The sequence below is a fragment of the Myxine glutinosa genome, chromosome 2 (assembly GCF_964187855.1).
Source record: "Myxine glutinosa chromosome 2, kmMyxGlut1.1, whole genome shotgun sequence".
NCBI lineage: Eukaryota > Metazoa > Chordata > Myxini > Myxiniformes > Myxinidae > Myxine > Myxine glutinosa.
This window is the reverse complement of record NC_136262.1, coordinates 255858819-255872615: the sequence shown is the minus strand read 5'-3', so window position 1 is coordinate 255872615 and position 13797 is coordinate 255858819. Positions and strand designations below refer to the sequence as shown.

Here is a 13797-nt window from a genome sequence, read left to right as displayed (position 1 = left end):
CATTCCCTTGTCTGTAATTGTGTCTGGCTGGAGGATCCTCATTTAGCAATTTTAGTTTTGCCTTACCTTTCATTTTCCATCGTCTTACAATTATTTTCATTAACCCCCCCCCCCCCACCACACCACCCCACCCCCCACACACCCCCCCCTCACCCATGTGTGTCACTACCGCCATAGTTGGGTATACGCCTCGGAGGTAAAATTCGGTCAGCCTACGTTCACTCCAGGATGAACACGACAATATATATAATTTAATTTACCATTTTTACAGAGCAGGGCGTCTCATTTGTATTACATAAATAATCGGGAGATTGAATAAGACGCGGACGTAGCTTCAGGACGGTCAATCTTTAATTCTCGACAAGCTTTCGACCAACAAAGGTCTTCTTCTTAGTCGTCCCCAAGTTCAGCGGAAGTGAAGCCTATATGTTAATTTTTTTGCTCTCGTTTAAGATGAGGAAGTCCTATTTGGCCAAAAGCTTGTCCATAACTTATTTAATTTCTTCCGATTTATATGTATATATAACATAGTTTTTTTTTTTTTTTTTTTTTTTTCATGGGTATATGACGAGTATTTCACTGTACATCTGTTGGTTAGCTTTTAAATCTTGATTTCTTTAGTCTGCATACAATTAAAGTGTAATATATAATGTAAATACTGCGCCAATCAGCACGGCTGGGTCATGGTACGGTAAGTAAAAAATGAACTTTTATTTTGTATCTGAAATAAAACGAAATTCTAACACAAAGGATTGTAATGCCAAGACGCTTAAAATTATGCCATTTAAATTCGACATCTATTTTATCCGGCAAACTATTTCCAGGGTAAAACGGCAACTATTTATTTGGTAACCACACAAGATTGAAGCAAAACAAATGTTTTGTTTTCAATAAAATAACATGACACTCGTGGCAAAAGATGTGAGCTCACCTTTTGAAAATTGTTTACAGTATTTTTTATTTGTTTACAGTGTATAGTAAACTGTAATTATGTGCTTTCATGTTATTTAATTTTTTATATTTTCCATTATGAATGACGAACATCTGTGAACCTATCCCCCTTTTTCCCGTTGAAAATTGCTCCAACGTGCATCGATTCTCTGTCGTTTTCAGGAACATGACCCGCGTGAATGTTGGATTCTACCGTACAATATTGTTTGCCAATTAACAATGTAGTTAGGATAGAGGTTCCTGTGCAATAACATTGAAACAACATTTTGATGTTGCACTGCTGTCAGGTTTCAAAAGCCATTCATAGTCTCGGGCCAGTTTTTATTGCTTTCAATGTGATGACCGTGGTCCCAAGGAGTAAGGACCACGTTTAGTTTGACCTGTTGCCAAAATATTTGAGTATCAATTACAATTATTGTTGTGCAGTGGAGCCAAATGATCAACTCAACAAGTGGTGCAGAAATGAAACTGGCAAAGAACCATGAGATGAACAAGTTTAAAAAATACATGATGAATTAAAACTTTTACACCACAACTCTTCAAGCAATAAAACCATACATACACACACCTTCCAGAAACAGGTGCGAGTAGAAGATGTCACACACAAAACTGAAACAGCAACGACCACAGGCCCAACGATTGCAAAAAAAGGACAAAGTAAAGATGTTAAACAGAATATCAACAGATATACACTGTCAACTGGGAGATTGACAAAAGAGCAGGGAGGTATAAAAAGAGTTGTACAGATTGGGCATAGACAAAGAAGGCTCATTGGAATGGCTAATAAGAGGTCAGCTCAACTGGGACGGCAAACAAATCAGAAAAAAGTCCAAGACTAAGAACACTACACCAATGGATTTTAAAAGATGGCGGGACTGAGTCAATCAGATAGGTGTAGCTTTTGCGAGTTAGAAACAGCACGAGCCACCACCTATCGGGATGTAAAAACAAAACAAAAAAATTCGTGTCAGAACAGCTGAGACGGGCACAACAGGGTGTGTAGAGGAATCCACTGGTGCATCTGCAAAAACTTTAATATCCCAGTCGCAGAAAACTCATGGAAACATGAACGAAATGCAGTCACTGAAAACAACAAAGAGCAATCGGAGATTGCAGACTTTTGCCAGGAGTTGTTTTGTGTGGTGTTCTTTGTGGCAAATAAATGGAAGGATGTACTAAATGAAAGGTCATTCATTGCAAACGAAAGGTCTAAAGGTCTGAAAAGGGTTTCGTTGGTGTAATTTAAGGTCTAAAGTGTTGGAAATGTCTGAAAGGGTCTTAGAACGTCTAAAAAGTGTCTAAAGGTCGAAGGAGTCTACAAGATTAAAAGGTCTTCGGGTGGGGAAGGGTTTTTTAGGGATCTAGAGGGTATTAAAGTTATTGGGTGGGGGGTGGGGGGGGGGGAGGTAGGGGATCTACAGCACCAGACACGTACAGTCGTACACCTACCCTGTGAAAAAGAAAAAAACCCATAAGAACCATAAATGTTAATCCCTAGGAATCATTTCCATAACAATATGTTCTTGAGTGAGACAACTGGCTTGTTCTTTGTTCTATTCCAGCTCCGACAGACAATGCACAAGTTTTGCCAAGAACACCTCACTCCCAAAGCTCAGCGGATAGATGAGGAGAACGACTTTGCAGAGATGAGGGTGAGTGTGTACAGCCAGTACTATGGAATACACACACACACACACACACACACACACACACACACACACACACACACACACACACACACACACACGCACACGCACACGCACACACACACACGCACACACACACATGTCTTCATGATGGTTAATGTTGTTCTGCATCAGTGGACATGTTTAACCATGGGTATTAATAATTACTGAAAGCTGATAACATGTTAAGCACGTTGTAGGCTAGAAATAATATCCTGTGAGATAACTGAGTTTATAATTACCAGGAAAAGCTAAACTAATGTATTCGACCATGAGAACAGTGACATTGCAGGTCATTGTTTTGGCATGTCATCTTGGACAACAGTTCTTTTTCCAAGATGATCACCAACGAATAATAATAATAATTGTATTTACTGGCAGCACCCGCTTCCTATGTGAGCGGCTGGGGGGGGGGGGGAGGGGGGGTCATGCTGGTACTTCCATCCACCTTCGGATCTCACCCCTCTTTGTTTGTCTGTTTGTGAGCATGATGTTTCAAAAGGTTATGGACAAATTCGGATGAAATTTGGTGGACAGGTTGGGTGTGTGACAAGGAGGAATTGTTTAGATTTTGGTGAAGATCAGGATCCGGATCCTATCGCCGATTCACAATTGAGAAAAAAAACCACCTTTAGAGGCCATTTTTCCCCGCAAAGCGGGGGTTGGCCTTTTTCGGGGACCGTGGTTGTTGTTGTTTTTCGGTCCCCTTTTTGAAGCAATGTTTTACGGCCGGATGCCCTTCCTGCCGCCAACCCTTTTTGTCGCCTTTAACGACAAACAGGGAATTACCAGTGAACTGGTACTCAATTTGCCGACCTCGGAAGGATGACAGGCTGAGTCAACCCCCCTGGCGTTAATTCAGCGATCGACCGGGATTCGAACCCAGGATCCTAGGATCCTAGGATCCTAAGCCGGCACCCGAGCCGCTAGCCCAACACCAGGGCACAATTCACAATTGAGAGATGGGGCCAAAACGATATACAGTCGGACCTCAACATTTGAGGACCCCTCGTATTTGCATGTTATAAAATGTGACCTGCTTCTACATTCGTGCTTCGTAGTTAAAAAAAAAAATCATTGTTGTTTTTGCTTTGACGCATCAGGACTGGTCTCCTATATCCACCACCACTGGTATTGATTCGGCCTTGGAATTCTTCTGCAGAAACCTGCTCTCTTGTGCACATGTTCATCCCATCTTGTCTTCAATTATGTTACCCATCCTCCCGCTCTTGGTACACTAAATCCTGTGGTGAGGCAGTTGCTTTAAAACAACTTGCATTCTCCTCCTGGAAGGCAAATCCAACTGAAGACCACCTCAGATTATTCCAGGACGGTCGCAACAAGTGTCTACTCTCTGGAGAGCCAGAAAACAACATCTATCCAATGAAAAATGAGCTTTCAAACTTCTCTCTCCTCTAAAACCTGGTAGAGCCTTATCAAGACTTGCACCTTCTGCCCTCTCCATGCTTTATCCCCCTCAGGTATATGCAGGACGCATGTGGTCCAGCAGCAACCCTCTCTTAATGAAACTGCCTAAATCCAGAACCGTTGCTCACCTTCACTCATTTATTCCTCCTTGCCCCCCCCCCCTCCCCCCGCCTGTGGAAGCATTTTCCATACTCTTCAACCTCATTCTTCCCTCCAGGTCTTCAAGACAGCTGTTTTCCACCATCTCAGGTCATCCCCCTTCCAAAATCATGATGTTTTCTACACCCATTAAACCACTTCCACCCAGAACAAGAGACAGATATTATACGTCGGTGGTGGAGCTATCTAGGTGGAGCTCGGGGCTGTGTCGCTCTCTTGCCTCTGCCCCGTGTTTGAGTCGTCATCGCGCTGTCCACCAAGCGCTGTCTGGCGCAGCTTGTTCTGGCTCCAGCGCAACTCGTCTCGGCAATGGTGGTCCACTCCTTCGTGGCACAAACAGGCAAGAAGATTGTCTTTCAGCTCCCCAGTGGGTTTTAACAGCGATGAATTCTCTGCTGTTTTTTTTTTTGTTTTTTTTTTGTATACAAGATCGAGGCTCGTGAAAGAGTCAACATTAATCACATCAAAAGTCAAACCGACACATAAAACACAAAATAAGGGGAGCGGTAGACAAGATGGAGAGAGAGGGGGAAGGACACAAACACAACATTTGAGAGCAGGGACATCGAGAGAAATGTGGGGGGGAGGAGGGAGAGGTATAAAACACATGGACACTGCAAGGACTTCCAGGAAAGAAGTTGAAATTTCAAAAAAAGTGAATCTGGGGTGAATTAGCGGGGGTAGAAAAGATCGAGGTTTTGGATGGGAACCTGTTAGAACCCCTGTTCCATCCTTTGAGGCACTTGTGTGGACCACAGATTTGAGGGAGCAAAGGTCGTGGCATGGCCTTTGACTAGCCACAGCACGTCGTCATTGGTGCACTCACCAGCCAATGCCCCCTTCAATGTCAGTCATTCCAAAGTCTGACTCTTCCTCCTCCAACGGGTTTTCCCACCCAGCCAGCGAGGTCTTTCCGACCTAGCACTTTTGAAAAGTACCGTAGGAAGTACCGTAGGCAGCGGTGCATTGAGTGTCATCAGTCAGGGAGGAATCAACCCCTCTATTATTCTGACTTACTATTTTGCTAACTACCGTAGTCGATTTAGCTTCGTCTTCTACTCCAAATGGACTTGTAGGCCAAAAAATACGGTACATGCACACATGCTGTTCCATTGTATGTAGAATATATAACGAGCCCATGTATGGGACGTCATTTGTGGACAGCTATGGTAATGTTTCCATGTTTTTACATGTCATTTGCTCCATTAAAAGTGTTACCATCTCGTATCCAAATAGATTATTGCAATATTGTTACGATGGATACTGTGATTGCACTCAAAGAACCCCTAAGGTTTTGTGTACATTTTAAATGTACACACTTCTGTGATACTGCAGACATGCCTAACAGTATGGAAATTGTGTATTTTGTGCATATTTGATAATGCAATATTATACATAAATCTGTTTAAAAAGATTTTATTTTGTATTAAACCAAAAATGTAGTTTTGTGTAATTTTTTCCCCTTTATTCCCATCCATGTCTAGCTTTTACATGAACCCAACTTTTACTACCTGTCATTAGCACCTGTTTCATTTTGCCTTTGTCTGAAGAGTTGCAGACGAGCAGTAAATGAGGCTTGTTGAGATGTGGCCTGTTTACTGGTACTTCTTAGAGCAGCAACTCACAATCTGGGAGTGAACGTTTTTAACCTGGTGGTGTACGTGCACAGCCTGCTTGACACACACGTGCGTGCCAGGCCTGACTAATCGATGATGCCAGTGTGACGGCCTCTTAGCCATCGTCACAGCATCCTTGCCATGCTTGCCAGCTCCTAACCGACAGGAGAGCATTTACTGAAATGGCATCAAAGTGAAAGGATTGTGACTTGTCGTGCAAATCCAACAAAGCCAAAAGCTACCAAGAATCCTTCTTCTTCTCCTTCTCCTCATTCTCCTTCTTCAACAATTATTTCCATGTTATTGTGGGATTGGTCAGGGGAATCTTTCGCGAACCAGTTGGTCAGGCCTAACGCTCAACTAAGTTGGGGTATAAATTTGGAATTTGTTCAGTATGCCAGTGATAGCTCGCCTACTCTACACAAAGGACATTGTGCAATCTTTAATGTCCACCAACTAATGCCGGCAGATAGGACACCCAGGATAACGTACATCCAAGGGATGGCACGCACATTGATACGCCACCCCGCCTGTGAAATCACATGCAGTAAGCCCCTGGTATTCATGGAGGATGAGTTCCTGAAAAGTGCCGCGAGTGTCGGGACATTGTTTCATTGGGAACTAGAAAACATCTGAAAATGCAAAACCCGTCCGTGTCCACTTTGCCTTCAGACTTCTTCAGTCTGCTAAACATGACGAAAACAGCAAAAAAAAAAACATTTAGACAAAATATTGACTATTTAGGTGATTTTGACCTTTTGACCTCAAAAGCAATAGGCTTCATTGACCCAGTATGCAAACCCTGCTCAACTTTCAAGTCGATCAGATGAACATTGATTAATTTTAGGTGACGCTGACCTTTGTTTGACTTTTGTTTGACTTTGCTGTTTGACTGCTTGTTTGACTTTGACTTTTTGCCAAATTTATTACTTTGGCTTTTCTATGTTCTCATAATAAAGCTTTGTTGGAAATTTTATGACAATACCTCAAATTGTAAAGTTACGGCCCTCACAGACATACAGACAGAGACACAAAATCGGCCTCGCTGATTGGCGCAACATTTACACCATGGATATCTTGCATCAATCGGTGAGGCTGGTTCATGGTAAAAATGGACTTTTATTTTGGAACTAAAAAAATGAAATTCTAACAAAAGGACTATGATGCCAGGACGTTGGAAATTATACAATTTAAACTCAACGTCTATCTTCATAAGAGAATACAGAATACCATATCATTTTTCAAGCTTAGGCTCTGAGCATTTGGGGCGGCAGCTATTTCCGGGATCAAGACGAGCTTTGGGGAGCACACTTGAATCGTGTGTGGACTGTAATGTAATGCGATGTTCCTGGTTCATGTTTGTGGTTCGGGTCCATGTTTTGTCAATGACCATATGCACTTCCCACTCGGACGGGATCGACTGTAATGTCGCAAGAGCACGCCTCGCAGCCTTGGCCTTACCAATAAAGCAGTACACTACATGGATTAAAGATATTTTAAACCATTTTCAATGTTTGCTAGGAGACAGGGGAGCATGTAGAACCATACGCAAGCAATTATAACACTTAACACTGAAAACTAAACAACAGATACAAAAACAAATTTGCACATTAAGTCGAGGCTCGTGTAAGACCTAACGCATAGAACATATTCCCACATATATCAATTTAATTATTTATAATCCTGTTCATTTATTTAATTGTGTTTCTACGCCCCCAGTGGTGCTTATAATAGCGGACATGGATTTGTCCCCCATTGGAGGAAGACCCTCGTGTTATCAGGCCATTTGTGCTCCTGTGGTTGGCAGCGAGTGTCCTGGAAGCAGTGACGGAAAGAGAGTGGCAATCATATGTGTGGGAAAATTACATGCTCAGTCAAGGTCGCCCAGATAGCTCAGATGGCAGAGCACTGGTACAGTTCACCAGAGGACTTGGGTTCGATTCCTGGTCTGGGTGTGTAATTTTCCCGCATATATCAATTTAATTATATAATACAGGGAGCGAAAGACAAGAAGGGGAGAGAAAGGAAACCACAACAACAGTAGGGAACAGGGACATCGGGAGATCTGTGGAAGAGAGAGGGCTGGGGCATGGTACATGGGATAAACAAGATGGGCACTACAAGGACTTTCAGGAAAGAAAACGGAATTTGATGGAGGTGGATTTTGGGTGGATTAACGGGAGTAGAAAAGATCAATGTTTTGGATGGGGGAAGATAAGAGATGGTGGTGGACCTTGCAGTAATTAAATAATCAGTTGCGGTTCAGGATCAAAAAATGTTTTTGTGCCTGCGAAAAACTGCGAATACGCGAAGCATCAGGGTGCAAATATAGAATCAGGTCGCATGCTATGAACCGCAAATGTCGGCGTCAGACAGTATTCCAAACACCAAGGCCTCAAACGTTTTCAATTCCTTGCTCTGAGATTGTCAGCATCAGATAGCAAAAGTTGTACTTCCCTCCTATTATGTCGGTTGATTATGAAGGAATGACAGAGTACTTGTATCGTCATCTGTTTTTTTAATCTCATGAAGTATGGGTGTGTGCATTTCTTGTAATGGCTTTTAATGACAAATTAAATGCAAAATGGAACCGAATGAATGATGCAAATATTAATATTGAACCGAATGAATGACGTATACGCAAATGCTTCTAAAACTCAATTTCTTCCCATATCTCTCTCCAAAACTCCATCTCTCCAATCTCCTTTGAAAGTTCCACAATTACACCATGTGATACAATAAACTTACTTGGTATTACCCTAACTTCAAATCTATCCTGGAATCCACACATTACACAAATAGCTAAATCTGCCTCGAAGAAACGGAGTCCTGTTCAGATGTCGAAGATTCTTCTCCTCTCAACAGTTGCTTCAACTCTATAAAGGTTTGATTTGTCCTTGTATAGAGTACTGTTCTCACATCTGGGGAGGTACTAGTGCCACATGCTTACTGGACAGAATTGAATTAAAAGTAATTCGACTTATCAACTCTCCCAATCAGACCTCAAAACTTGACCCGCTCAAATTACGTCGCAAAGTTGGCTCTTTCTCTTTTCTACAGATATTACTTCGGTTTTTGCTCCCAATAACTTGCTGCTTGTGTGCCCCCACCATTAGCAAGACCACGGAATACTCGACAAGCCACTACATCTAAAGGCCTCTAAAGGTGGTTTTTTTTTTTGTTTGTTTGTTTTTTCCCACTACATCTCATGATTATTGTGTGGCCATTGGCAACTCAAGGGTGGGCCGTTATGATGTTTGTTTCTTCCCCTCCACTGACAAACTCTGGAACTCTACCTTCACATGTCTTTCCTAACACTTATGGTCTTCCCCTTTTCAAAAAGCAGATTCTCTGCTTTCTCAAAAACTCTGAGACTATTCTCTCCTTCTTTACTTTTCTCTATCAATGCAGCTCTTTTATTTGGCCTGTCCTCGATGAGGACGACATAGTCTGTGCCTGGAGCCTTCAACATAAAAAAAATATAAAAAATATTGAATGGGGAAGCAAGAGCGAGGGTGTAATTTTTGAAAACTGGAAACGATATTTGAATCTGAGAGTTTATAACATCTGGAAAGTGATTTGTTTACATAAACATGAAGGTTGTTTTCTCTTGTGCTTTAATTCACAATTTCAGATAAAAGTATTTGATTCATGTCTTGATAAACCAATCTGTAACCTGGACGTTTTAATGATTATTTTCCCATTTTATGTGGATAAAAAAACTGAATTTCTTCTCTTCTTGTTGGTGCTGCTATTCCTGATTGTGTAAGCAGAACAGATCCACATTGTACACTCCATGGATGTGTCACTGTCTGTTTCCAGGATTTCTGGAAGGAACTCGCCAAGCTCGGGGTATTGGGGATTACCGCACCAGGTTAGATGTCTTGGTGTTTTTCACAATGAAGATTCTTCTTCATTTTGGCTTTGATTTCAGAGTGTTATCCTTTCTAATTCTTTATGCCTCTGTTTCCCAAATAGAAGTGTATTACCCCACGTGCGTGAAGCGCAAAGCATAGTTAAGCAATTCGTTCCCTTTATCTGTGTCGGTCTGTCTGTCTACAGACAGTCTACGATCGAGGAACTACTTGATTTCAATTGAATGTTATATTTTGAACATGAATCGGAAAAGGAACGTGTATTTTTACAGTACTTTGCTCTGAATTTGGCAAATTGTACGGAATATCATCCCATGCACACAGATAACTAATTAAGGTAATTGTATTATTCTGTCTACCTCTGACGGCCATACACAGTTGAAAATTGAAAATCATTCCAAATAGGAAACTTACTGTTTTTAGGGATGTCACAAAGGACAGAAAAAATAGGCACAAATAACTAATGAAATGTGTTAAATAAGATGGTGTAAAAGATTGTGCATTAACGGTGGCAAACTTCCAAAAAGTCCCCTTTTCTACAACCTTCAAGGTTAATACTTGGTGGAAGCACCTTTGACAGCAATTACAGCTGTGAGTCTGTTGGGATAGGTCTCCACCAACCTTGCACACCTTGATTGGCCAATATTTGCCCATTATTCTGCACAAAACTGTTCAAGTCCAGTAAAGTTCCGTGTGGATCGTTGATGGACACCAATCTTCAAGTCATGCCCCAGATTTTCGATTAGATTTAGGTCGGAGCTCTGACTGGGCCACTCAAGGACATTTATCGTTTTTGTTCCTTAGCCACTCCCATGTAGCATCCCCTGATCTGTGCCTTTCCACAATTTCATCCCAGAGGTCTTTTGCAAGCTCATTGGTGCTCATGGTTGAGTTTTCTGTGAAATGCACTACCCAGCAGAGGAAACCTACAGGAAGAGCTGATTACCTCCACCACCAAAGGTGGATGGAGGTTATGTTTTCACACCTGTCTGTCTGTCTGTCTGTTTGCTTGACTGTGAAAAGGATATCTCAGAGTTGTGGACTGATTCGGACAAATTTGGTGGAGAGGTTGGGTATGTATGACAAGAACGAAATTATTAGATTTTGGTGAAGATTCAGATCCGGATACGGCCAGTAGAATTTTTTTTGTTTTTGTTAATGATTCTTCACCATTCGGAGATAGAGCTAAAACCAAAAATAGCACGATGTCTCAAAAAGTTATGGATGGAATTGGATGAAACTTTGTGGAGAGGTTGTGTGTATAACAAGAACGGATAGATTCGATTTTTGGTGAAGATCTGAATTTGGATTTGGATACGATAATTATTTAATTTTAAAGTGAGTCTTCACCATTGAGGGATTGGGCGAAAAGTGATCTATAACATGATATTTTTAAAAGTTATGGACAAGTTATGACTAAACTTGGTGAATGAGTTGGTTAGGTGACAAGAACAAGCCGGTTAGATTTTGGTTCAGGTCCGGTTCCAGATCCGGCCTTTGAGTGTAATCAGTGGGATGCAAAACGTAAACTGTTCAAGCCGGCAGAGGTATGCGCTCTACTGGGTGCCGTCCTAGTTCTATTCTGAAATAATCAGAATCACTACAATTTAACACAGGGGGAGGCCAATTAACTTGGTGTGTGAATTTTTAAGGTAATTGGTTACACCTGAGCTCATTTACAATTGCTATTATAAGGGGGATGGACACTTATCCAACCAAGATATTCTAGTTTTGTATTTTTAATTGATTTTCTGAAATTTGTAGAATTTGTTTTTCACTTGGAAGTTGTGAGTTATGAATAACTTATGATGTATAAATAAAGGTGGAATACATCTGATTTAATGCAATTTAATTCCAGTCGACAAGGTAACAAAAGGGGAAAATTGTGAAAGGGGGTGTAGACTTTCTATAGGAAATGTATATTTATATGTATATATAGGTATAAATTGGCGCTGGGCGATAATCGCGATGGCACAATAATCATGCTTTAGATTTACTATCGTGAAAACGATAATGGAAGTTGACTATCACGATAGCTGCTGTGCATGTGCAGTCGGTAAAACACACCTTGAACCTGGATATTGATGGTGTATTGGCTGCTTTGAGCAGTTATTGTGCTTCGTTTCTTTCAAAAGATATACCCGTGTTAAACGCAGCTCTATACAATAACGCAGGTGATATAATATGGAATGGATATTCTCCAATTTAAATGGTATATCATTAAACAATAAACGTCCAAAAAAACAACCATTTAATCAAGGTCCTAAAACTGCTGCCGATGTCAAAATCGCTGATCCGTTTGCGTTCGCTTTGTCTGTGCGCGAAGTTAAGCACTCAAGGCAACATCATGTCAAAGATCGAGAAGGTGAGTGTACTCGGTGTGTGCAGTTTTGGCACTGAGGACAGGGACAAGCAGGTAATGTCGTTCTTCCCTCCTCTCACCATTCTTGTTGGACCGAACAGAGTTGGAAAGATTGTGTTGTGTTTCCTTTATTTATTTGTTTATTAATTTTTTTGGCACAACATGGGATTACTTGGCATTTATTATTCGTGAAGTTCAACACCAAATGTGTAATTTTAAATGGCTGAAGAATGAAGATAGTCATATATATATATATATATATAAGCAAAGATTTGCGGTTGGGAGTATATCCAAATGACTCCATGGTAAGATCTCCAACCTTTAATTGAACAAACAATGACTCAACGTTTCGATTAACAACATGTGAAGCCACACGCCTCCGTTAATCTTCCTCAAGAGTGATAAAATCATCTCAACATCCCCTTACATGCACAGTGGGCGGGGTATATGCAAAGTGGGGTGGGCAATGCTGGACAGCCAATGAAACCGTATCACACCGCTCTCGTGAACGGAGACGTTACCGACCAAATTCAAAAATCAACTGCATATTAACAGCTCAAAATAATCCTGTAAGCAATGCTGGATTATAACGCAAGTGTTGAGAAAATCCGGAACAATCATTACATTTAATCAAAAGTTAAACTTGCAAACAATTAAATTGTAAATTAAATTAAAACTGTAAATATTGTTGCGGACGCGGTTAAAGATGTTATTTTACCGAGCGGTTGGTATTGCCGCGACCGAACAGTTATTCCCCGATTAGAACCCGATTCCACCCAAACGTTGGCCGGATCGCACCGCGGCTGCTCAATGAGGGAAAAGACTAAAACGACGAATGCAAAGGGGAAGACGAAGGCAAAGAAAGGTTTGGAAATACTACTAAATTTGTTTACTATTTACACACATAAGCAAAAAGAAAGCAGTCACGTTTATTTACAACACATAAGACGCAGGTGACACAGTGTAAATACTAGCTTACCTACAGTCTTAATTAACCCAGGACAGAACAAACAAAAGACAGACTCACGCGGGGAATGATGACAGGAATCGCAGGAGGTGGATGGCTGGAGGTGAACGCTTGGTGGAGCCAACGCGGAGCTTGGTGGAGCTTTGGTGGAGGTGAACGCTTGGTGGAGGTGAACGCTTGGTGGAGCCAACGCGGAGCTTGGTGGAGGTGAACGCTTGGTGGAGCCAACGCGGAGCTTGGTGGAGCCTTGGTGGAGGTGAACGCTTGGTGGAGCCAACGCGGAGCTTGGTGGAGCCTTGGTGGAGGTGAACGCTTGGTGGAGCCAACGCGGCTGGTGGGGGGTTGGTGTGATGGGTTCTCTCTCCTTCCCTCTCAAGCTTCAGGACTCTTTCTCTCTCTTTCTTAGTCCCACTCAGTCCAACAACTTCCTCTCTTGCTTAGTCCAACTCAAGGCCTTTCTGTCTTCTGATCTCCTCCCTCCTCGACTCTCTCCGGGGGCCTCTGCCTCGGGTTATATAAGCCCCACCCTTGACCCTTTGCGAACCTCCCCAAAACGTTCTCTCTCCGCCCTCTAAAGCCAACCCCTCGTTCTGGGTTGGTCGGCAAAGGCTGGTTCACTCCTCCCCTCTATGACGAGGTGGGGACCCGCCTTTCTTCCCCAACCCTGCCTCATGGTCAATGGCGGATGAAGGGAAAACCGCCCAAAATGCAGTTGGCAATTGACGAAAAGGGGGAATGGAGGTTTTGGGAATGG

General features: G+C 42.0%; 1 protein-coding gene across 1 annotated transcript in view; it reads left to right on the top strand.

Annotated features, from left to right (window-relative positions):
- LOC137420634 (isovaleryl-CoA dehydrogenase, mitochondrial-like) overlaps window positions 1–13797 on the top strand; it is a 57804-nt gene that overhangs the window by 5935 nt on the left and 38072 nt on the right. Inside the window, exons 3-4 of the mRNA XM_068105866.2 lie at window positions 2514–2603; window positions 9662–9713. Coding sequence (XP_067961967.1) covers window positions 2514–2603; window positions 9662–9713 — 142 coding nt within the window. The remainder of the gene's footprint in view (window positions 1–2513; window positions 2604–9661; window positions 9714–13797) is intronic.